General features: G+C 41.7%; 1 protein-coding gene across 2 annotated transcripts in view; it reads left to right on the top strand.

Moving 5' to 3' along the window:
* Positions 1-25,081, top strand: part of Rai14 (retinoic acid induced 14) — a 149,135-nt gene that overhangs the window by 20,977 nt on the left and 103,077 nt on the right. For both annotated transcript variants that reach the window (XM_029564638.1, XM_017798765.2), the window contains exon 2: positions 5,672-5,753. In XM_029564638.1, the coding sequence (XP_029420498.1) occupies positions 5,718-5,753 (36 nt within the window). In that variant the 5' untranslated portion in view covers positions 5,672-5,717. The remainder of the gene's footprint in view (positions 1-5,671; positions 5,754-25,081) is intronic.

Genomic DNA, 25,081 nt, shown 5'->3' with positions numbered 1-25,081 from the left:
TTTCTTCCATTTGTTCAGCTATTTTGTCAGTGGTATGGATTTTAAGTTTGATGTTCTTTTAAAGTTGGAAGAAGAAAATCCTGATACTTGTCTGGGCACACGTTCGTGTTCTGCTGTTGCTAAGGACCCTGTACAGTAATTCCCACGTTCCATGATGCAAATATTACCCAGAGGACCATGCTATTTACTTTGCTCCTTCTGTGGTAATTCAAAACGAAATTACTTTAAACCATTGCCTTTGAGTCCTGCCATGTGGTCTGTCAGGTTCTAAGACTTTGTAATTCAAAAACTAAAAATGTATGTATGTAGCCACTATCTGCCTACTGGCCATGCATGACCAGCTAATTGTTCACATAGAATTTGAACATCGGGAATCATCTCCCTCTCACCCCTGCCTCCTGCCCCTATCCCTGTAGTGTGAAAGATTCAAACATAGTAGATACTCAGAAATAGTGATCTTAGACACTCGAACAGTGTCTAGACTTGTTTGGATGAGTGTAAATTGTTAGATTATCACTGAATCTAGAATGGTCTTCGCCATCCAGTTGTACATCCAAATAACCTGAAGAATTTCACCTGACACCTGAATGGGACTCCAAGAAAATGGTCCCTGGGCCATATTGAGTGGGAGTAGGATGAGCTTACTACTTCGAATAGGTGGTGGGATGTGAGAAAACAGCTATGCTCTTTTGAAGTTCCTTTGAAATCATTCTGAAGGTTTCTAACTTAGAATATGCCCAATTCTAAGAATTGGAGGCATAATGGAGACTGACCTTTTGTTTTCTTTTTGTTCTTAAAAAAAAGAGTAACAGCTTTGTTGAGATGTCATTGTAACATTCAGTCTTGCCCTGGAAGTGTATAATCTTATCATTTGGTTGTACAATCATCAGGAAAATAAATATTTTATCATCCTCAAAGGAACCCCAAACAATTATACATTTAAAAAATATATATTATTTAAGCCGGGCCTTGTGGTGCATGCATTTAATCCTAGCACTCGGGAGGCAGAGGCAGGTGGATCTCTGTGAGTTCAAGGCCAGCCTGTTCGAGGACCTGGGAAGCACATGGTGGCTACAAACCGTCCTTAATCCAGTTCCAGGGGAATCTGAAGACCTCTGCAGCATTGCACGACATGGGTGCACTCACATGCATGCAGGCGATACACTCATACACATAAAACAAAAATGATAAATACAATTTTTTTTTGTCTTTTCAAGACAGGGTCTCCCTGTAGCTTCAGCTGGCCTGGCATTGCTATATAGACCAGGCTGGCCTTCATCTCACAGAGATCTGCCTGCCTCTGCCTCCTAAGCACTGTAAGTCTAAGTTTTTGTTTATGGTCAAACTTTGTAGACTAGTATCAAGATATTTTGATTCAGGTTTTAATTATATCAGATAAAGAGCATGTGATAACTCTTCCCTGAGAATTATGCTGATGTTGTTAAAGGGAAGAGAGTTAATAAATACTGTGTTGCACCTGATCTTTCATATGAGAGGAAATGGCTGTGTCTCTCTATTGCTCCATCCCCTGTGATTAATACGGTGTCCATCATGTGATGATTGGCAGCTAATGACAGATGACATGTTTTAGTGACTTTATTTTAAATTGAGCAGGTAGCAAGCTATTTCTGCTCAGTGGGTAAGTGCTCTGTATTCTGCTTGAAGTGGGAGAATTAGTTTAGGTTATTGTTCCACAGATGTGTTATCTTTCTGTACATACTCCAGTGAGGCTGCTGTACAACTGTCTCATTGTGGTTCCTTTGTAATAAACATCCAATAAAATAAGCATGACTAGTTTGAAATAGGCATCTCAAGTGACTTTTCCAAGGAGTACCATTAATGTGCCATTGCATCCAATGCAATTGGATGTCCCAAGATAAACTAGCCAAGCCTGTGTATTGGAATTTGAGCTGTAAAACCCAACTGAACTACTGAAGGCAAGTTGTGATTTACTTCCAAGTCATCTTCAGGAAAAGCAGATGCTGGGACAGAGTAGACTCAACATCAACCAGAGACCAGGTGACTTCCCACTAGGCATGGCCTACAGTGTTAACTTCTTTTATAAATACCAGGATCAACAGCTTTTTAAAAAATTAAAACAGTTTATTTTATGTGTATGAGAGTCATGCCTTCCAGAATGTAAATGCACCGTGTGTGTGTGCAGTACACAGGGATGCCAGAAGAGGGCATCAGATCTCCTGGAATTGGAGTTAGACTGTTGTTAGCTACCATGTGGGTGCTGGGAACTGAACTGGGGTCCTTTGGAAGAGCAGCCAGTGGTCTTAACTGTTGAACCATTCCCTCCAGTCCCCAGGACCAATAATTCTTAATTACACCCAGCCAGAGGTCTTGTTTCTAGGGCGGTATTCTGTTTTCAGCACTTCTTTCCTCTCAGCACCCATCTCTCTCCTCTTGAAGTTATACCCATGGGCCACCCAGCTGTTATATACTCAAGCCCTGGACTCCATGAAGATGTTTATTTAGCACGTTCATTTAGTAGGCTCGTTCCCCCCGGGAACTTTTGGAATTTATTACTTTATTACTCTATTTATTCTTTTTAAATGAGGTTCACATACTTCCCACTGCCAGGCTTTATAAAAAAAGAAAGCCAAATCCAAATACACACACATAAAACTAACCAAACGCCCATGCAACCCCTGTGACCTCAAACAAAAAAGTCTTACCCGCTGTTGCCTAAGACCTCGTGTTCTATGAATGAAGGAATGCTTTGGCTGGTTCTGCCTTGGTGGGCCACACAATTTGTGGCTTAACCCAGCTGTGGCTTCTCTTTCCCTTTCCACTGCATTGATTTGGTCTTTCTCCTTAGTTATTTCCAGACGGTAGAAGGAATGAAATTTGAAGGGTAGTTTCCATTGTTTGGAAATAGTTGGTATAGAAACCATGGCCCAGGGACAGTTTGGTAGTGTTTGATTACCGTTATTTCTATTTTTCAGTCATTTCATCAAAAGGTGAATTGTTTTGACATGGAAAGTACAGCTCAATTTAGGTTTATAAATGAGGAAACGAGGTCCACTTTGACAAGTGTGTGCCTTGTTCTTGTTCCATGTATGGCTATTCTAGGTTCTCTATGATTAAGTCCTTAGCAATTAACTCTGTAATTACAGTGTGTACAGTTTCCAAGGCAACATGCATTCTGTTACTTGGGTGGAATCTGGGAAATCAAAAGAACGTGAGAGGCCTCAGTCAGTGATGGTTTGGCCTCCAGATGATGCCATCGAAGAATTGTGTGATGACTTGGTTTTCATGCCGTTTGTCCAAGGACTCAGCTCGATGGCAGAGCAGTGGTGAATGGTAACACACTAGAATCCCGGAAGCAGTATGCAGGTGACTTCTGGAGGCAGCCACGAAGACATTGGTTGATGAGTAGAGCCATTTAGCTTGCATCTACCCCACTTCTGACTTCTTAGATCATGCTTGTTCCGAATGATGAGAATGTTGAGAGAACAAGATGGGCTTGAGAGGCTTTAAAAGTTATGGCATGGTGTATTACATGGCTGGCAGCCCTTCCTTAGTTTAGCGGAATGGTGCTGCTGCCTGCAAGCTCATCTGTTCTTACTTCCTGTCAGGTGCAGCTTGAAACTGACAAGTTTATGGAGTACTTGCCCTGGTAGGAATTTCACCTGGATTATTTTGCCTTTCTGACCTAAATGTACTTTGACTGTTTTTAGTCTACATGGAAAAGTTCCACATTGCACCTTTTTTAGGGATAAGGAAAAAGACAAATTCTACACCATGTGCTGACACAGACTTTGGCCTTTTGGCTTTGATTATGAAGCTGTATAGGACAAAGCTGTATAGGCAATTGTTTTTTGAGACATGGTCTCCCTGTAGCCCCACCTGGCCTAGAACTCCCTGTGTAGCCCAGACTAGCTTTGATCTTATAGACATCTGCCTGCCTCTGCCTCCTGATTGCTGGGATTAATGGCATGTGCTACCATGCCTGGCCAGACAAGTTTCTTAATATCTTGACTTTGTGTGTGTGTGTGCATGTGTGTGTGCGTGTGTGTGTGCATGCGTGTGTGCTGGAGACCCAACCCTGAGTCCTGCACATGCTGGGCAAATGCTCTACCCAGCCATGTAGCCTTGACTTTGGAAGAATGATAGATACCTTGCAGAATCCTGTGAAAACTAAGAAGCTTCTTCTCTGAAAAATTATAACACACACACACACACACACACACACACACACACACACACACCACTCAGAAAAAAATTACATTTGTTTTCAGAGGACTTCACAGAGTTCTCGTAAGTGAAATAATTGCTGAAGACTCTCCCAACCCAACGTAGAATTCCTGCATCTCAAGGACCTGGAGAGTCTTAAGTTGTTTAGAGTGGGTTCCCCTGAGGAATCAAGTATTTGATGAGGGAGATTATGCTGTTCCTAGCATTTTCTGCTAACTACACTGCATTTAAGAGGAGCAGGGGAGGTAGACAAACACTGGAAAAATAAATAAGGAGTAAATGGCATCTAGAATACAGGCTGTTTTCCTTATCATTTTCCACTACTGCAGCTTTCAAAAGGAAGTTAAAGGTATAATTGCAAAATGAAGGAGATGTAGAGGAGTTACTTCAGTAGACATGCATTAGTCTGGTTTTTGTTACCATAATGAAATACCTGTGGCTAGGTCACATTATCAAGAAAGAAGGATCATTAGTGCACAGTTGGAGAGGGTCAAAGGCATACTTCACTCTAGCTAAGCTACAGTCCAGGCCTTGTAGTGATGATAATATTGGGAACATGAGCATGTGCAAAACTGAAGGCTCATATTTCCGGAAAGTCAAGCTTTGGTTTTTTTTTTTTTAATAACAACTGAGTTGAAAGAACTCATCCCAGAAGACCAGCATTCCTTTCTGAGAGCACACTCCCAGTGACCCAAAGACCTCCCACTAGGCCCACCTCTTAAAGATTCCATCACCTCCCACATCACCAAGCTTCCGACCCACGAATCCTTGGGGGCAAACCACATCCCAGCCAGAGCAAAGCGGATAGTTAAGCTGTAACTTAATGTTGTTCTACTTTTAATGCTTGGGAACTCACTTGTGTGTGGAATCTAAAAAGTCTTAAGTCGTTGAAGCTGGGAGTAAAAGATTTTTTTCCAGGATTGGTGGTGAGGAGATGGAGGACTGAGTAAATGCTGATCAAAAGATACATTTCCATTTGACAGGAAGAATAAGTTTAAGAGCCGTGTTGTATAATATGGCGCCTATAGTAGATGACGGTCTGTGTACTTGAAAATTGCTACGGCTTAAGCATTCTCATCACAGTGTAGTGATAAATGTGTGAAGAAATGTGTAGGTTAATTAACTACATTTGCCATTCCATAATATAGCCATATTTCTAAATGTCATGTGGTAAGTATATATACTTTTTATATGTCAGTTAAAATAAATGAGAAGACAAGGTTTTTTTTTTTTGTTTTTTTTTTCTAATTTGAAATCGCCAATAGGTCTGAAGGAGTCTATGTATGAAGTGCGGGAAGAGCGTACGTCTTGATTGCTTCCCAGCTGCTGTGTGACCACCATCTCTGCCCAACCGTCTCCTGCTCGTGGCCCAGTGTTGTAACAAAGTTAGGGGAGAAAATCTGTAGTGTTTATTTAGAAACCGCTGTTCATTCATTATTATTATTTTTTTTTTTCCTCTACATAGGTGTTGACAAATCTCCTAGGACTTTGGAAGGCTGAGTGGACTAACCATGAAGAGCCTGAAAGCGAAGTTCAGGAAGAGTGATGTAAGTCCACTGTGACTCATGGTCTGGCTGCTCTGCCCTGCTCTTCGGGGCTACAGAAACAGCCTGCCCCTGCCCTGATAAGGTTCTGAGTTAATAAACTACAGATTCCCTAAGCTCTAGGCGCCAGCTCAGAGTGACGTCTGTCAGTGAGCATATTTAGGCTCCTTACTTTTGTGTGTACAGCTTTCAAAAACAACCTATAATAAATTCTTCATGACTGTGTCATGTCATGAAAGGAATAGTCAAATTAAATATTTTTAAAGAATCAGTAAAAAACTTCAGTGTTTCCAAAGCTACCAAAATCCTGACTTAGAATGTCACTTTTATTATTTTAATTTACATGTATTATTAATTTTAGTAGGTTTTATTTGTTCTTTTTTAAGAAAGGTCCTTGTAGCCAAGGCTGGCCTTTATCTCAGGCCATCCTCTTGCCTCAGCCTTCTGAGTGTTCACCTACTAACATGGTTAAGTAACCATATTAGGATGGTTGATTTCTGTCTTTGAGAAATTATGACTAGCTGGACGTGGTGGCGCACGCCTTTCATTCCAGCACTTGGGAGGCCTAGGCAGGTGATCTTTGTGAGTTCGAGGCCAGCCTGATCTACAGAGCAAGTTCCAGGACAGCTGGGACTACAGGGAGACCCCGTCTCTAGCCTAGAATAAACAAAAAAAAAAAAAAAAAAAAAAAAAAAAAAAAAAAAAAGAAATTATGACTATCTGTTAAGGCTTTCATTGTAAAATAGTAATAATTCATTTTTCCCTGTACCTCCACTTCTGAATTCCTGGAGAGCCTATCCATAAAAGACTTGGAGGAACTGCTTATAGTGTCAGAATTATGAAAGTCTCCCATCAGAGAAAATTGGGAAAAACAGCACAGCAGAAGAGTTACACAGAGATATTTTCATAAAAGGTGGCCTCCTAAACCCTGCTGGGATCTCAGTCTTGTAAGATGCATTCCAAAGCTTAAAACAACATTGCTGGATGGGAGACATTCATGGAGGAGTATTAGATGGAAGCCCAGATAAGTCACCCTCAAAACAGGCTTGTTCCGTTATTACTTAAAATTAGGTAATTAAAGGTGAGCCTGAGTGTTCTTGCTTTGCCATGAATTTTACTTTGACAGGTTAGCACAGCTGCATTTTTGTAATAAATGAGGCCATGTCTTTTATGGCTGCATGCTACATGCATACCTACCTACTTTGGATGAAGCTTATCTCCTAAGACTGTTGTGACATGTAGCTTATTGCTCTGATAAGACCCAGGACAGACAAGATGCTTTGGGGATGACTATAAAATACTGTCTCATTTAAAGAGCAAGCTAAAAAGAAATCTTAGAAAAAAATTGACTTCACGCTTAAGGTAGACTTCACTCTTAAAACTCAGACTTGGCCCGGGGTCAAGGAGCTAATAACCATTTGCTACAAAGAGCTTCAGTCATGCAACTTTTTGAGCTGCCCCTCCCCAAAGAAGCCTTCACCCTGGTCATCTGCTGGCCAGTGTTACCAAGCCTGCATATTTTCTTTGGTTTCAGTTAAAGAGAAAACTGGGCGTGGTGGCACACGCTTTAGTCCCAGCACTCGGGAGGCAGAGGCAGGTGGATCTCTGTGAGTTCAAGGTCAGCCTGGTCTACATGGCTAGGTCCAGGCCAGCTGGGTCTACAAGGAGACCCTGTCTCAAAAAGACCAAAACTAAATAAATAAATGAAAGAGGAAAAGGCAAGTCATGGGCAGTTGTCCACTTCAGCAGATACGAGTTTATAAATTGTGCGATAAGGGAATTTGGGCTGGAAATGTAGCTTCAGTGGTGGAGTGTTTGTCTAGTTTCCAGGACTGCCAAGAAAAAAAAAGCTTGTTCCAAGGGAATTTGGATTGTCTCCAACTATACACATTGAGAATATTTTAGCAAAATTTCATCATCTGGAGTTCATGGTATGAACAAGGGCAGGAGGATGATAGGCACATACAACTGGTTTAAAATTTTAAAACGGGTGGCAATAGAGCGGGTGCTGTTGGAGTCTAATTTTTAAATAAAAACTGAAATATTTCCATGATTAAAAAAAAAAGTTCACAGTAATAGCACTAGTTAAAGCTTCTGAGATTTGACAGGGAAAAAAAAGGCTTTGGTTTAAAGAAAAAAACCTTGGTTTTGGCAGTGGGTGTTAAGAATGTTCAAGGAGCAGCCCTGGGGAGGAGAGCAAAGGAAATTGGTTAAGGGAGCCAGAACAATTTACATGGCTTCCCAAATTCAAAGTTTTTCCCCAAGCTACATCACTGCATAGCTAAGTGGAGGAAATAAAAACAAAAAAGAAAACCTTCAGGTCCCTGTTTGTTAACCAGCCATATGACAGTTGTGACCATAGCAAGTGACCACCAAGTAGTCTGCTAAGCTCTTGATATGAAATTCAGTCATTCTTGCCACAAAGCTTATGTGGTAGGTTTTATAACTGAGCCCATTTTTCAGATGAAGAAGCTGAAGCCTAGAGAGGTACAGCAATTTCAATAGATCCTTGTAGTTTTAAGTTGGGGAACCAGTTTTTGCACCTAGGTATTGGACGTCCCAAGTTTTCTTCCTCCCTCCCTTCCTCCTTCCTCCCTCCCTTCCTTCTTTTGCCTTCTTTCTCTCACTATGTAGACCAAGCTGGCCTCAGTCTCAAAGAAATCTGCCTGCTTCTGCCCCCCAAATGCCAAGATTAAAGGTGTGTGCCACCATGCCCAGTGAAATCCAAGTTTCTTGAGTATATTACTTGGGGTAGAGATTATGGTTTAATGAAATGGGGTGAGTGATCTAGGCAGCCTTTTGTAAAAGCAACTTTGAACTTGGATTGAGGTTTGTCACCTTAGACAAGGGTTCCTCATGGGGGAGGCAGTCTGTACTATTAGCCTCACACTGCTATGAAGGTTAAATGCATTAATGGAGGTCAGATACGCCTCAGGACCTGATGCTTAGGAGATAACTTGGTCAGTGCTTCTTCACCCTACTAAGAAACTCACAGAAAAGAAAAAAAAGGACCTAACAGTTTATAGGCTCCAGGGTAGGAAGGAAACAGAGCAGGGAATGAGTGGATAAGGCCTTTTTAGGTTACATCTTTTACTTTGAGGTTTTTAGTGTATCTACATGTGTGTGTGTGTGTGTGTGTATATATCTGTCTGTCTTTGACTAATAAAACCCCAGGCAATTCTTAGGAGAATTTGAAGAATTCTTCTTAGGGGAATTTGAAGAATTATGGAAGATGAGCAGGTGCTCAGGATATATATATATGTATGTATTACTTCTCTCTCTCACACACAAAGCAAGTTTACAAACGATTATGTCCAATGAAATGAGCCAAACTATAATCTTTACTGAAGCGTGTGGTGTCTCTCAAGTATCCTAAGCCATCAGCTGGCCCATGTTCCTGCTTGTCTTTGTGAGGGAGAAAGGGAAGAAAGAGCTCTTTGTGTTTTTGGGAGTAGGCAGCTGAGGATAGCAGATCAGGTTCACACTTACATAAAGAGAAGGCAGGTGACCCACTGCCTGATAGTGTTTCAGCCAGGCTGTGTCTGTTAGGGCTGTAGCCAGGTCAGTTTCTGGCCATTGAGAAGAAAACTCAGAAATAAGCAAAAAGGATAAGAGAAGCCCTGAGGAGTCCCCTGTGGATGGCCTTCAGGTCACTCTGCTACTCCAGGACCATTGTGCAGGTGGAGATGTTATCAGAGTGCTTTCTGGAATACTTGACTCCCTGACTAGGGTGGTCTAGGGCAGGTTAGGAGCGTGTCCTGGGGGGACTGAGTATGATTATGGGCTGTGGTTAGATAGTGTCACTGTGTTGCTTTGACTCCTAAATATATTTGGGACCCCACAGACAGTCACAGAGGACTCTCTATAGCAGATACCATTTTTCACTTTACATTTATAACTTGGTTTTGGGAATCCTTATCCTTGCACTAGACACTAGAAGATGGAAAAGAAATGCAAAGTATGTTTTTTGTCTGAAAAGCTGGGCTTGGTGTTGCAAACCTGTCATTCTAACACACAGAACACGAAAGCAGAGGGATTGGGAGTTCAGGGATAGCCTTGGCTATGCTGTGAATGTCTAATCCCCCCTCCCCGACTCCAAGAAGCTGCTAAACCTCAGTAGGAAAGAAAAAGCACAGGCAGCAGAAAATGACAACAAAACACAAATGGATTATAAACACCTTCAAGGTGAGCCTAGCACTGCCAGAAAACAAAAACCAGATGATAGGACTAGCTGTTAGACTATAAAGCCTGGTGACAAATGTTCTCAGTTTTGAGAGGGATGAGTCACTGTAAAGGGAAGAATTTGGGGAGCGCTGTGAAGGTGGCACTTCACCCAGGCCTTGTATATGGGTATGTGTGGGAGGAGTGACTGGAAGGTTGCGGGTAGGGGAGGTTCAGCATATTGACTCTCAAAAGTTGTCCTTGACAATGTGGAATAGTAAGATTTCAGGAATCCAGGAGAGTGCCTTGGCATCGCTCTGAGGATTTCAGTAAAAATGCTCTGAAGTATTCATTTTAATTTTTAAGATGAATAGGCGGACTTTCATCCTTACAAAATAAGCCAAGAGTTCTAAAGCCTCATTATTTATATCTCTTATGGCTGTATACATTATTTAATCTTTTAGTTTGCAAATGGCTTCTTTACCTCTTTAAATATTTGCAGCAACTGGCATGTGGTTCCACGAGGAACAACAGTAATTGGCATGTGGTTCCACGAGGAACGATCCTCTGTCATCATGAGAAATGAGTCCAGAAAGGTTAGGATTTCCCTTGGCTAATGAAAAGTTCTGGCCTCTGGAATTTCCTCGCAAATGCCAATTTTTAGCGCTTTTGTGAAATGGGTGGAGGTTGAGGGATGGGAAATAGGATTGAAAGATCTTTGTAACAAATCTTGAGAACTGCTACTCCAGTGTGATGAAGGGCTTTACAGTTTACTTTGTGGGTGTATGTTTACTTTTGTAAAGGATTTATTTTCAGTTATGTTTTGCATTGTAATAGGGAGGCAGTGGACATTGCATTAAAAAAAAAATCACAGCAGCCAGTTTAAAACAGCTGGATTCACAAAAGATTAAATTGATGGTATACCTTTATGTAGCAGCTACCGACTGTTGCAGCCTTCAGCCAAGGAAATGCCCACGCCCATGAATCTTGAGGAACCAGACACATCCTGCTCAGTTCAGGGTCTGAATTTGTTGCCTGTTGAGATAACAGTTCTCATGAAGGTCGAAAACTGACATTGCTGCCAAGGTATTTTTTCAAGGAGGTTTTAGTCATTTCAAATAAGTTCTTGCAGATGTCTGGTCACCCCCTCCCCCTCTCCCACGACCCCCCCCCCAACACGGGCGGGGTGGGGGGTGTATTTAAAATCCAAGTCTCTGTAGACTCACAAGCCTTGGCCAGTGTCAAGCTTAAGGCTCTTTTCTCAGAGATGTAATTTTAAAATGTATCAGAGATGACTCCAGTGGATGGAGACAGGACACCCCGGTAGAGCTCTGGAGAGAAGTCTGGTAGGTTGTGTCATGCTTCGTATTTTCCAGATCTTGTCAGACTTTTCAAAACAGAGAATCTTCTTGCTGCCTGATCTCACCTAGTGTTAGTTGGCTGGGGCTGCTCCAATAAGGTGCCACAAACCAGGTGGGTGGCCTAAACAACAGAGATGTATTGTCTATTGGGTCTGGAGGCTGGAATTGTGAAGTGTTGGTAGGCCTGGTCCTGGGGAGGGCTGTATGGGAAAGCCTGTTGTGTACCTCTCCCAGACTCTGGGGGTTTAACTAAGAACCTTTGGCTTGTGGATGCACCACTTCAGCCCTAGTCTTCATTTCTCTGTGTGCATGTATGTGTCCACACTGCCAGGTTTATAAGGATACCAGTCCTACTGGATTAGGGCCCATTCCCTCGACTTCAGCTTAAACTAGAATGGTATGTAGGGTTTCTTTCCTTTAAACTTTACCTCTTAATCTAAGTAGGATAACATTCTGAGGTAGAGACATTAGGAATTCAACATAAGAGTTTTGGAGATGGGGGTGACACAATTCAACCTGTAACATATTTCCATTCAGAATAGTTTTTCAAGTTCCCACCAAGTAGACATGACAATTTTTAGTGCCTTTGCGAAGGTCTTATAAAGACCTAGTGACACCAGATTTTCATCTTGCAAACAATTCTGTCTCACAGAATGAGATAAGAGCAAGACACTCTTGTAGTGGGTGCTCCAGCCTAATGCACAGTAATAAGAGCAAACACTTTATGCGTGCATGTGTGCGTGTGCGTGTGTGTGTGTGTGCATGTCCGTGCATGTATTGTATCCCTATGTGTACACATGTGTGCGCGTTTCTGTAGTTCACATGTGGAGATCAGAGGTCAATGTTGAGTGTCCTCCTTGATTGCTTTCAATTATATTTTTATTTTTTAGATGCAGGGTTTTTCATCAAACCTAGTACTTGCCAATTTGCCCCCCCCCCCCAGTGCTGGTGTTATAAGACACCCGATAGATAGTTAACACTGTCAAGGACTATATACATCTGCTTACACACAGCATCAGCATTCCTAAATTTTGAATCTTCAAATTGTACAAAATAAATTCTTCTCTGTTGTCCTAAGCTTGAATATAGATATACAGTGGGCTAAGCCTGAGTGGTAGAGCTCTGGACTAGCCTATGTAAGCCCTGGGTTCATTTCTCAGCAACAACCTCTCCCCAAAAGAGAAGACTTGTGTAATGATTGTGTACAGTGCTTTGATGTTATCCAAGCTTACCTGTAGCAGCTAAGCTCACGTATCAAGAGTCCTTCCCTGTGGTAGTGGAGGATCTGGGAAAATCCTGGTGGGTTGTTTGCTGACAACCTCATGCATTTTAGATCAGCTCTGAAGGGAGGGGCTAGATGCTGCTTCTGCTGTTCAGTGGAGCCAGTGACACCCCTCTGTGGAGCTCAGTGGGTGGTTAAGTGGATCACAGCTTCAACCGCTACCCCAAACTGCGGTTCTTCCTTAAGCTTGATACTTTTCAGCAGAGTCCAATAAGAAACCCAGACCCTGGCCCCTAAACTTGGGGAAATCTGATAGTCTACAAAGCAATGAGTCATCTGAGTCAGTGTCTTTTGGTTATGAATTAATGATCTGATCTTTTTTCTAAATTTTTAATAACTACATGATTAGAAGAAGCATTTCACTATAGATGTAACATATTCAGTAACATACTCCAGAGCAAGAGTACATCTCTTTCACAAGTGGCTGTAAGTTTCTAGGTTCACAGTTGACTTAATACAGTTATACAATATTGAACTCAGTATAAGCCCTATAAGACATAAAATTGAATGAGTTTTTTAACCTTTAAAAAATGTCTCCATTTCTTTAGAATATATTGTTCCTTGCAGAAAGACTCATTGTTTTTGCTACTAATACTGAGATGTTGGCGCATGGATCTCTAATCTATATGCATCTGATTATTACTAGTCATAATCAGTTGCACTGGAACCTTGGCGCCTGTGTATGTCTATAAAGTCATCAGGTAGATTTCAGTGGTAATGTTTATCACCTCTACTAATCTGATCATTTAAAAAAATATTTATTATTTTTTATTTTATGTGTATGAGTATATTGCCTACATGTAGGTAAGTGCATCCATGACATGCCGTCAGATCCTCTGGAACTGGAGTTACGAACAGTTGTTAGCTGCCATGTGGGTGCTGGGATTCAAACCCAGGTCTTCTGCAAGAACAACCAGTGTTCTTAACTGCTGAGCCATCTCTCCAGCCCCAACCTGATCATTTTTAATGAGGATATTGTTGACCTACATGTTTTCATGTTTGACAAATTCATTATGCAATCTCTCCTGGCTGGTGAAGCAGGAACTGCTTCTGAATCATGCTGTGGAGATTATCAGTTGAGTTTCTGCCCAAAGATCTTTGCTGGATATAGGTGGTTATTTTTATTTATATGGTGATGGGTGAGCATTAAGCAAATGCCCAGTATGTATTAAAAATGTTAGTCTGGGCTTTGCTTTTGCTTGAGTTTCTACCTCCATTTAAATATTTTAATTATGTGTATATGTATTTTAATTATGTGTATGTGTTTGGGTATGTGCACTGAGTGCAGGTGCCCTCAGAGGCCAGAAGAAAGCATTGGATCCCTTGGAGCTGGAGTTACAAGGGGTTGTGAGCCACTCAACATGGATGCTGGAAACCAAATTCTGATTTCTTTGCAAGAGCAGTATGTACTTTTAACCGTCTCTCCAGCCCCCCTAACCTCCATTTAAAAAAGTAAAGTCACTGTATTCTGATCCACACAGTTATTTGTTAGAGTAGTTTCCATTGCATTGCTGAAAATGTTTTTGCTGTTTTGGGAAACACTGCCTGAAAGGATTTCTATTTTCATTTTCTTCAGAACTGAATGTTCTGGTAGTCTAGCCCTTTCCTAGGCTCTGCCCAGTGGGCCGCTTTGCTGGAAGGTCTAGACCAGAGTGAGAAAAAGTCTAAGGAGCAAGGAGCGAGCACCATGTTCTTTCTTTGGATATGTTTATTTTGAAATGTGCTAAGGTGGTTTTTGTTTGTTTTTTAAATGGCAGCTTTTAGACTTTGTGTTTTGGGAGGCGTTTTGACGAGAATCAGGGTTAGCTTATAAATCTATTCATTCTTGAAAAATTATTTCATAACTAGGAAGCTGCAGGGTCCTTGGTGTGAGATCCCACTGGATGTATTAGTGATGGGCTAAGCTGCTGTAACAGAATGACAAAATATAGTGGCTCAAACATGACGGGCACTGTTTTCCTCTGAAATGAAAGTTTCAAGCAGTCCCAGGGTCAGTAGGGCAGCTCAACTCTGCAGCTTCCTCAAGGGCCCCGAGAACCACAGCCACATGTGGCTCTTGAGCGTTTGAAATGCTGCTAGTTTAAATTGAGATATGCAATAAACATAAGACAGTTACAGATTTCCGTACTCTTTGTACCCTGCCCCCCAAAATACATTAAATGTTTTAAGGCATTTTCTATTATTTTTAAATAATAGTGCATCAGAGTGCTGATATTCTAGACTACTGGATTTTACCAGCCAGTAAAATTAATTTCACCTCCTCCTGTTTACTTATTTTAATGTGCCTATCACAGACTTTATTTGTGAGTGTGCGAGAGAGAAAGAGAGGAGAGAGAGCACAAGAGAGAGCAGGTACACTCATGCCACAGCACACATGGAGGTCGAGAGCTTCTCACCACCCGGTTGTTGAGCAGTGGTTCTTGTGTCTGCCTCTGCACTACGTCCTCCAAGCTAACCAGCTTTGTGGCAGTTCTCCTCTTGCTGATTCAAATCTTACTGTAGAGTATTGGGATTACAGATGTGCACCACTGCATTTGGCTTTTTATGTGGATTTCTGGTATAAACTTCAGTTTTCAGGCTTGTGTGGTTAGGGCTTTTTACCACTGAACCATCTCCTTGGCCCCAGAAACTTGCATTAGAATTACATTGGACAGTACTTTCTGAGCTTGCTGGCCAGGTTGCATGGTCAACATTGAAGTTTTGAAGAAAGTGAAGTAATTTTCCTTTTTAAAAGATGTGCACCAAAGGGTACAAATCACTTGCCCCCATGCAGAACTGAAAGGGAAACAGGAGAACATGTTCTTTACCTGGCATCCATGAACCCAGCTGAATGTCAGGGGGCAAAGGGCAAAGGATACTGGAAACAGCATATCCACAGGCAATTTCCACAGATTCTCATTGAAAATTGAATGTTAAAGATGTTCCAGAATGTTCTCAATTTTTAGGGACTTCCTACAGTTTGATCTTTTTGAGACAGGGTCTCCCTGTAGCCCCAGCTGTCCTGGAACTCACTATGTAGACCAGGCTGGCCTTGAACTCACAGAGATCCGCCTGCCTCTGCCTCCTGAGTGCTGGGATTAAAGGGGTGCGCCACCACACCTGGCAATTTTGAATATTTTTATAACCCAGACATGAGTGTTGGTTGCTACTTGCCCAGTAACATTATTGTGTTGGTGGAAACTCATCACAGCAGGCTGTTTCAGGTGAATTTAAATGCCTTTCCCATGTGAGAAATGGCAACTTCTCATGGATGTTATCAACTGGTGGCACTGAGTAATCAGTCAAGCTTATCCTTTAAGGTTTGTTATCTATTGGTTTCACTGATATGATAACTTGTAGCATTAACAAGGACTGTCATTACAGTCATGATTTTGAGGTTGCTTAAACAGATAGGAACTACCATGATCTGATCTCACACCTCCTTTGAAAAGTTGGGAAATGATGTCATCTTCCAATTACATGTTATAAATTTAGCTTTAAGTTACCATGAGTTCATGTATTCAGTCAACATGTAATTTATGAAATTGTGAAATCTGAGGGTTCCTAATTAGGTCAACTAGTTTCATCTGAACATAAATGACAGTTTAATTCTAAAATTGTAGGGCCCAGAATTCTGAGTAGAAATTTAGATTCGTTCCCAAATGACACTGAAAATAGTGAAATCTGCACTTCTTAGACATGAACTGTTATTGATAGACTGAAGTTTGATTAACATTTTGGTAACCACGTTTGCCTTCTTCATTCATACTCAGCTTATTATTTGTTTTCTTTTCCCAGATGTTTTTTGCTGTGTTTCTTTCCATATACTTGTGCTATCAGATACTGGAACTCAAAAGCAATACTGTTTTTATGCCACTTAAATTTTACTGTAATGATTACATTTACAAATCACGTTTTATGTTAGATAAATTAGTTCTGTAGTTTTTATATCATTTAAAATCCAAGTCCTTATTATAAGAGTGACATTTGAGTTATACATACACATGGTAGACATGCTTATTTAATTTTAATCCCGGTCTCAGGGGACTGAGATGGCTCAGTGGTGAAGAGCACTGGCTGCTCTTGCAGAGGTCTGGGGTTCCCAGTACTCACATGGTGGTTAGCAACCATCTGTCCAGGAGATCCCACTCCCTCTTCTGGCCTCTGCAAGTGTTGCATAACACAAGTGCTCTTACATATAAGCAGAACACTCATACACATAAAATGAGCATGTGCGTGTGTGCGTGCATGTGTGTGTGTGTGTGTGTGTGTGTGTGTGTGTGTGTGTGTGTGTGAGAGAGAGATTACCTTTTTTTCAATACTGGGGATTAAACCCAAGTTTACCTCACGCATGCTAGGCAAGCTCCCCTTGACTTCCTTTTGGATGGACAGTACTGTAATCCAATTCTTTGGGGTCTAGGTTTTCAGTCTGTCCCTAGTTTTGTTTTGTCCCATTTTTATGCCTTTACCTGTTTGATACTGGTAAGTTTGCATAATTGCTTTGATCTTTAATTTTCTCACCCGTAACTCAGATGAGACTGGTACCTCCATTAAAGCATCATCATGAGAAGATAAAACCTAGCACACCATAAATTCCCACTAAACCATAGCTCTGGATGCTTAGTGCAGTGCCTGGTGTTTGCATGCTGTCTGTGGTGTGTAAACAATGAATGGCCTCGAAGTATTTATTGTCTGGCGAAGATCATCTGACTGACTTTTGCCATTCAGAATGAGCTCTGATGTGTGTGAACAGTAGTTTAGGGGAAGCTTCATAGAAGAGATGAACTTTAGGATGGGCCTTCTTGATTTGGCAGGTTACGGTTAATAGAGTAATGGTGAGGTTAGGATGTCAAAAGTAGAAGTGAAGAGATTTAATTGAAGAGGAAGGTGTGTATGGACAGCTAATAGCAAACAAAGCTTCACAGAGGGTGGTTCTGTACAGTGCTGAAAACCCAGGGTGGGGTGGGGTGAGTTAAAACTGGAGAATGAGTTTTGACATGATTATATTTTGGCAGTAGGATGATTGGGGGTTTTGAGAGAATGTAACTAGAGCTAGGGGCCAGGCCTAGGGCCAAGGCTCGGGTGGTGGCTGCTGCTGGAAGGAAAGGATGAGATTTGAGTGGGTGTGGAGTAGAGAGCAGGAGCCCAGATTCTGGTTGGTCCACAAAGGAAGGTCTCTTTGTGTGGCCCCACCCAGCCGGACCAGGGTAAGTGTCCCTCATCTGCTGAGAAATCTGCTGTGGAATTATTTTTGCAGTTGGATTTCACTCAGCAGCTTGGGGCAAACATTAGGAAACAACGACAGAAAAAGGTGACACTCCTCTATTTAAGGAACAATTATTTAATAGTGATTCTCCCTGCCAAGTGTTCACCTAGCAATTTCCATTGTCTGTTTATTCCTCTTTCTTCCAGAAAAACTATTTTTCCCCATTTTCCAGCTGAAAAAAGTGTAACATAGAAAACTCCTGGTGTTGCTGTGGTAGCAGACTTCAAACAGAGTGGCCTAAACCCAGATTTATCATTCCCCAGTGCCTCTGTGGGGGCCCCAAGTGAGATTCTTTGAGGACTGTGAGGAGAATCTGTGTATCTTTAGCTTCTGGTGGTTTGCCGTGATCTATATTACCTTCATCTTTAAGTGGTGTTTTCTTTCCTTTTAAAATATTTTATTTATTATTTTTTTAATTTTAAGTGTATGGGTATATTGCCTGCATATGTGTAAATGCACTCCTGTTGTGAAATGCCCACAGAGGTCAGAAGAGGGTGTCAGATCCCCTGGAACTGGATTTATGGACGGTTGTTAGCCACCATGTGGGTGATGGGAATGGAGCCAGGTTCCTCTGTAGGAATAGCCATTGCTCTTAACTGCTGAGCCATCTCTCCAGCCTCATAAATGCATTTTCACTGTGTGCATGTCTGTATTCAAATTTCCCTTAGGAGAGACACTGTATTGATTAACGGCCTACCTTGTTGTTAATGAATTATATCTGTACTTAGCCTATTTCTAAATAAGGTCACACTGTAGGGATACTTGGGAGAAGAGTTCATCACATGGTTTTAAAAAACCCATAGTGCTTATCCAGATTACCAACGCCAAGTGGGAATTAGGACTTGTCCCTGGGGACTGGGCTCCAGGAGGCCCAAATTAGGCATAGCTGTATACACAGGTGTTTGCTGTCTAGAGCCACAACAAAACAGGATGATTCCAACCAATTGAGGGAAGGCCTGGAATTGAATTTCAAATTCCTCGTTCCAATTGCCTGTGGCAACTGAAAGTTGATAATCAAGGGTAAACTTTGACCAAAACATGCTTCAGTGAAGCCTACTGCCCAAGCCCGAATTATCAGTCTGAAAAGCTTTGCTGCCAGAGATAAGAGAATATGCAAATCAGAGTGGTTAGACCTGTTTTGGGGAGAGGTGGAGCAAAAAGAGGAGGACCTAAAAGACACACTGGGACTGAGATTTAAGGAGCATAGGTATTGCTTTCTCTTCTTAAATTAACAAAGGATATGATTTCCCCTTTGGGAGGTGTGTGGCCCAGTTTCCCCTGGATGGTGGTTGCTGGTTACTGGGTCTAGGGGAATGTCTGTGTCCTGGGAGGTAGATTATTTTGCATTTTTCTGGACTTAGTATTCAGTAAGACCCACTCTCATGAGAGTCTAGGGAGTCTGTTACTGTGGATTTCCATATCTTCAAGTACATTTGGAATGCTGCTCTGGCCCCTCCCCAATGTGGACCTGTGGGTCAAAGTGGTAGGTGGCAGTCTTAGACTTGATAGGTGATATGGGATGGTTGTCCCTGCACTGCCAACAGCACCCAGCCCAGCTCCTAGCACCAGTCACTTGCCACATTTGTTTGTGCTGTGTGACATTAAGAAGCATCATTGGAGGGCCTGGCCTATTTATGACCCAGCATCCATCCCATTGTATCCTTGGGGGTTTGGTTCCAGAATTTGTTCATCCAAATTCTGGGGATGCTTAATATCTCATGGAAGACATAGCATTTGCATATAACCTATGCAGTCCCCTTTGCTATATTATCTCTGGATTTCTTATAATACCCAATACGATATAAAGTGCTGTGCAAGTGGTTGTTATACTAAATTGTTTAGGAACTAAAAGCAAGAATAATAGATATATAAAAGTCTGTATAGAGGGCTGGATAGGTGGCTCAGCGTTTAAGAGCACCGACTGCTCTTGTAGAAGACCCGAGTTCAATTCCCAGCACCCACATGCGGCTATGAACTGTCCTCGACTCCAGTTCCAGGGGAATCTGAAGCCCTCTTCTGATCTCTGTGGCATTTCATGACACGGGTGCACTCACATACATGCAGGCAATATACTCATACACATGAAAATAAAAATAATAAATACAATAGTTTTTAAACCATCTATATATTCTATACAGATATTATTTCTTTTTTTCTAAATATTTGGCTATCTAAATTTGTGGGTGTAGAATTCATAGATATAAAAGGCTGAATACTTGTTTTATACCCAGTTGGAATTATTGTAGTATTAGTTCAAGTGATTGGAAGATCACAGCAAAGAGACCAGTTATCAACTTAGACCTTTGTGTAAGCTAATTAAGCAGCCAGTATTCTGGGGGCAGGGAATTACCTAAACTTAGAAAGAGAATGCTGCCTGGCACCTGTGTCTTATTGGTCACGTAAGAGCCTGGCTGTCATTTATTTAAAAACACTGCTTCATTACCAGAAACAAAACAGAACGATGCTTAGGTCCTGTTTGGATAGGACAACTGTCTTCAACCTCATTTAAAGGATGTTGTAATAATATTATTCAGTTCTTATACTTGTGGTTTGTTTAACCATAGTTTGTCAAAAGATTCTGGACCACTTGCTCCTAGTGGAGGAAGAAATTGTCCAGGGTGATCAACTAAGCCCTCGATAGATGCAGGATTCAGCTATGGTTCCTGGTTAACTGGCACATGTGTTTCCTGAATTCTGCTTTGTTGAGGCTCTGATACTCTTGATACCCCAAGCCTATGGTGACTCCTGTTCATGCTGACATCTGTTTTCTCTTCTATGAACCGATGTTTTATAAATACCACTGTTGGCTTGGTCACTCCTATAATTCTTGATCCATTTAAAGAAAGCTGTTTTAAGGATATAATGTGAAAAGAAAGAATTTTTTGTATTATTTGTTACTGAAAAATTGAGAGTAGTCCAGATATTGGAGGAGGAGGCAAATTTGCTACATTTCTAGTGAAGAATGTTTAGTCATTCAAAATAATAAACTTTCAAAATATGCAGTGACCAGGAAAGCACTTATGCTAAATTTCAAAATTACATGTTATATAATAAGAACACATATAAATCAATGCATATAGTATGTATCAACTGTTCTACTTGGAGGAATTCTGTGGATATGAGGATGGGCAACTATCTACTTGAAGGGTATACACCATGATGATACTTTTAAATATATAATATAGTAGAAGCTACTAGAGTATTTAAAGTAAAAGACAGGTTAAATGTATTTTGGGTCACATTACACAACTATTTAAAATGTCGAAATTTTGCTAGGTGTGGTGGTGCACGCTTTTAGTCCCAGCACTCAGGAAGCAGAGGTGGGCAGATCTCTTTGAGATTGGAGCCAGCCTGGTCTACATAGCCAGTTGGGGCTAGAGAGAGACCTTGTCTCACAAATAAATAAATAAATAAATAAATAAATAAATAAATAAATAAGAAAAAACCCAACTGAAAACAAACAAAAAGGTGCAGAACCAATTACTGCTGGGAAGGGGAAATTCAGTTACACTTAATCGTGAGACTTAGTATGTTGACCAGGCTCCAGTGGATGAACTCATATCGAAGGGCACTGGGGGGACACAAACCTGACTCTATAGTCTCTCTCTCTCTCTCTCTCTCTCTCTCTCTCACACACACACACACACACAGAAATTTGGTGGGGGGTTAGAAAGGAGGTTTGCAGATATGGAAGGGGATCTAAATATGATCAAAACATATTATATGAAATTCACAAAATTTCAAATAAAAAAATTTTTAAATTGCAGAAATCTAGAACACTTTCATCATGTATTATTACTAAGAGATAAAAGCAAGTTATAAGATATTTATGACACTTGAAAAATTTTAATGTTTTTCTCTTCCTAGAAAACATATGTAAATAGGCATGGTCCTTAAAGGCAGATCCAAGTTTTGTGAAGACTGAGGTTACTTTGAGATATGTGTAGCTCCCTAAACATCAAAATATTCCTTGAAAACTCCCCAAAATGTTGAGGAAGAAAACTTGGCGAAACTGTAATTTCTGCACACAACCCATTAAGTCAAATATAAAAAGTCACGTTCTGGGCCTGGAGAGATGGCTCAGCAGTTAAGAGCACTGGTTACTTTTGCAAAGGACTCAGATTCAAGTCCCAGCACCCACATGGCGGCTAACACCCATCCATAACTCCAGTTCTGATGGATTTGATGCCCTCTTCTGTTCTTTGCCAGTACTGCACAAAACAGGTGCACTTACATACAAGCAGGCAGTACACTCGTACACAAAAAATAAAAACAATAAAATATTGTTTTAAAAGTAAAAAAAGCCAGGCGTGGTGGCGCATGCCTTTAATCCCAGCACTTGGGAGGTAGAAGCAGGCGGATCTCTGTGAGTTCAAGGCCAGCCTGGTCTACATAGTGAGTTCCGGGACAGCTGGAGCTACAGGGAGACCCTGTCTCAAAAAGACCAAAAAAAAAAAAAAAGCCAGGCGTTGTGGCACATGCGTTTAATCCCAGCACTCGGGAGGCAGAGGCAGGCGGATCTCTGTGAGTTCGAGGCCAGCATGGTCTACATAGTGAGTTCCAAGACAGCTGGGGCTACAGGGAGACCCCATCTCAAAAAAAGACCCCCCCCCGAAAAAATAACAATAAAAAGATATGTGTAGCTAAAATTCCTCCTCAGGGTATGCAAACAATGTCTACCCTCTCCTCCCTTGGTCCCAAATAAAAACTGAGAAATGATTTTACCAAATTGCAGTCTGGTAAACCAGTAAGTTTATAGGGCTTATTTACAGAGCAATAGGTGAGGGTTTACTTACAGGAGTGTGGATGCTTCCCTCTAAGGCCTCACTGAAAAGTCTTCGTCCAAGCATACATGGTAGCTTCCCCAAAGACACAAAAAATGAAAGCCTTCCCTAAGCTTCTTCAGTTTATATACCCTTAGCCCCCATCCCCCACCCCCTATGTGCAACTAGGGCCAACTGATTGGTTTCGAGGTGTGACTGACTCTCCCTGCCCCACCTTCCTCACATTCAACAAGCTTAGCTGCTTAGCTGTGATGCTCCTAGGCAAGCAGGTGCAACCAAGCTTGGGAAGATGGAGTCTGTCCATATTCTCTCAGACCACAGTCCTTTGCAACAATATGTACGTTTATGGTCGTCTTTTCAAATCTTTTTAAAAAATTTTTTATTTTTATTTTATGTGTATACATGTATTGCCTGCATGTAGGTAAGTGCACCTGTGTCATGCAGTGCCCTCAGAGGTCAGAAGAGGCTGTTGGATCCTCTGGGACTGGAGTTACGAACAGTTGTCAGCTGCCATGTGGGTGCTGGGATTTGAACCTGAATCTTCTGCAAGAGCAACCAGTGTTCTTAACTGCTGAGCCATCTCTCCAGCCCCTTCTTTTCAAATCTTAAAGATTTTGTTTGGAAAGGGCCCCAAGGTTTAAAATTCAGTAGTTTGGTGGGAAGTCAGCTCTTGGGGCCTAGGTGTGCATTTCCCAGTTGTGAAGCTGAGAGGAGAGGGCTGCAGCAGGAGGTTGCCTGCCACTTCCTAAGACTCAAGTAGCTGCCCTCTGGGTACCCTTGACTGATTCAGAGACGTCTAGTAAGCTGCACTAATGATGTGGTGGTTCTTAGTCAAGTGCATCTATATTACGGTGCAGAGATTCTCCGAGGGTAAAGCCTGTATTTTCAGCATCAGCACACCCCTGAAACTTGTTGGAAGTGCAAATTCCACCTCATGTTAACCTAATCAGAACTTTAGGGGTGGCAGCTAATGGTCTGTGATTCAGCCCCCAGCCCCACATGAGTTAGAGGCAAACTGAAGCTTAAGATTTTATCTGGCCCACCAGATAACCCTGATGATGCATTACTACCAGTGAAGTTTTTTACTACTACTGCTTGCTAAGGTTCACCTCAAGAGATTCTGCAAGCACTGAGAGTGTTGAGTCACCCTGGCAGGAGAATTTGCCAATGATGACCATTTCAGGGAGGGGAGCTTTTTATGGACAGGTGGGCTGGTGAAGACCTTTAATGTTCTTTATTGGGATTGTATTTCCTAAACTCCACCAAGGAATAAGCAATAACCACTTACCTGAATAGCTGGGCATTGTTTTTGTGCACAGACCCAGAAGTATAACCCAAGGGATAGTTCAGTTGATTACTTAAGCTCAAATTCTATAGACTTCTAACTTCTTTGAACCTTTGGTTCCTTATAGGAACCCAAATGGGGCTTTTAAAAACAAGTGCCTGCCTGGGGGCCTGGTACAGGCCTGTGTGTGTGTGTGTGTGTGTGTGTGTGTGTGTGTGTGTGTATGTTTATGTATCATCTATCTATGTATCATCTATCTGTCATCTGTACCAATGTGGGTAAAGCCTAAAAAACTAGAAAGGAGACCAAAAGAGGGTAAAAAACAGGTGATGAAGAAGGATGAGGGGTGAGTAAAAGAATACGTGGGATACAAAAGAGGAAAAGAGATTGGGAGCAAGTTACAATAGGAGTAGGGGATGGGGGAGATGAGGGGGAAGAATCTAGTAGAACACATTTTGTTTGAAAAATGCCATAACAATATCAGTACCTTGTATGCTAATTAAAAACTGAATAAATAAATAAGATGGAGAGGGATAGAGAAAGACACTGCACGTTGAATTGTGGACCCCCCATCCCCCACGAACAAACAGGCATGTGTACCTGAACACATGTGCACAGACATGCATATAGTACACACACACACACACACACACACACACACACAAACTTACTCTTAGGAAAACTGAAGATTAAGACAGAAATGCAAAAGATACTATTCTTTTTTGTTTGCTTTGTTGGCCTTTGATTTATTTATTTATTTATTTATTATTTATAGACAGGGTCTCCTTGTAGCTCCAGCTGGAACTCTCTCTGAAGACCAGGCTGGTCTTGATTTCACTGAGACCTGCCTGCCTCTGCCTCTCAGGCACTGAGATTAAAGGTGTGTGCTGGATAGCTTTAGTGTCAACTTGACACACCCGGGTTGAGAGAGCTTCAACTGGGGAATTGCCTCTACTGGACTGGCCTGGGCATGTTCTTGATGAGTGATGTGGGAGGGCCCAGCCCACTGTGGGTGGTGCCACCCCTGAGCAGGTGGGCCTGTGTTGCATAAGAAAGCAGGCTGAGCCAGGGCCAGGGGAGCAAGCCAGTAAGCAGCATTCCTCCATCCTGGGCTCCCTGATGAACTCTGACCTGGGAGATGTAAGCTGAATAAACCCTTTCCTCCCCAAGTTGGTAATGGTCAGAGTGTTTTGTCACAGCAATGGAGAAACAA

This window comes from Nannospalax galili, unplaced genomic scaffold, assembly GCF_000622305.1.
Source record: "Nannospalax galili isolate Female #2095 unplaced genomic scaffold, S.galili_v1.0 scaffold150, whole genome shotgun sequence".
Lineage (NCBI taxonomy): Eukaryota > Metazoa > Chordata > Mammalia > Rodentia > Spalacidae > Nannospalax > Nannospalax galili.
Note: the sequence above shows the minus strand (reverse complement) of the source record. Positions and strands in the feature narration are given on the sequence as shown.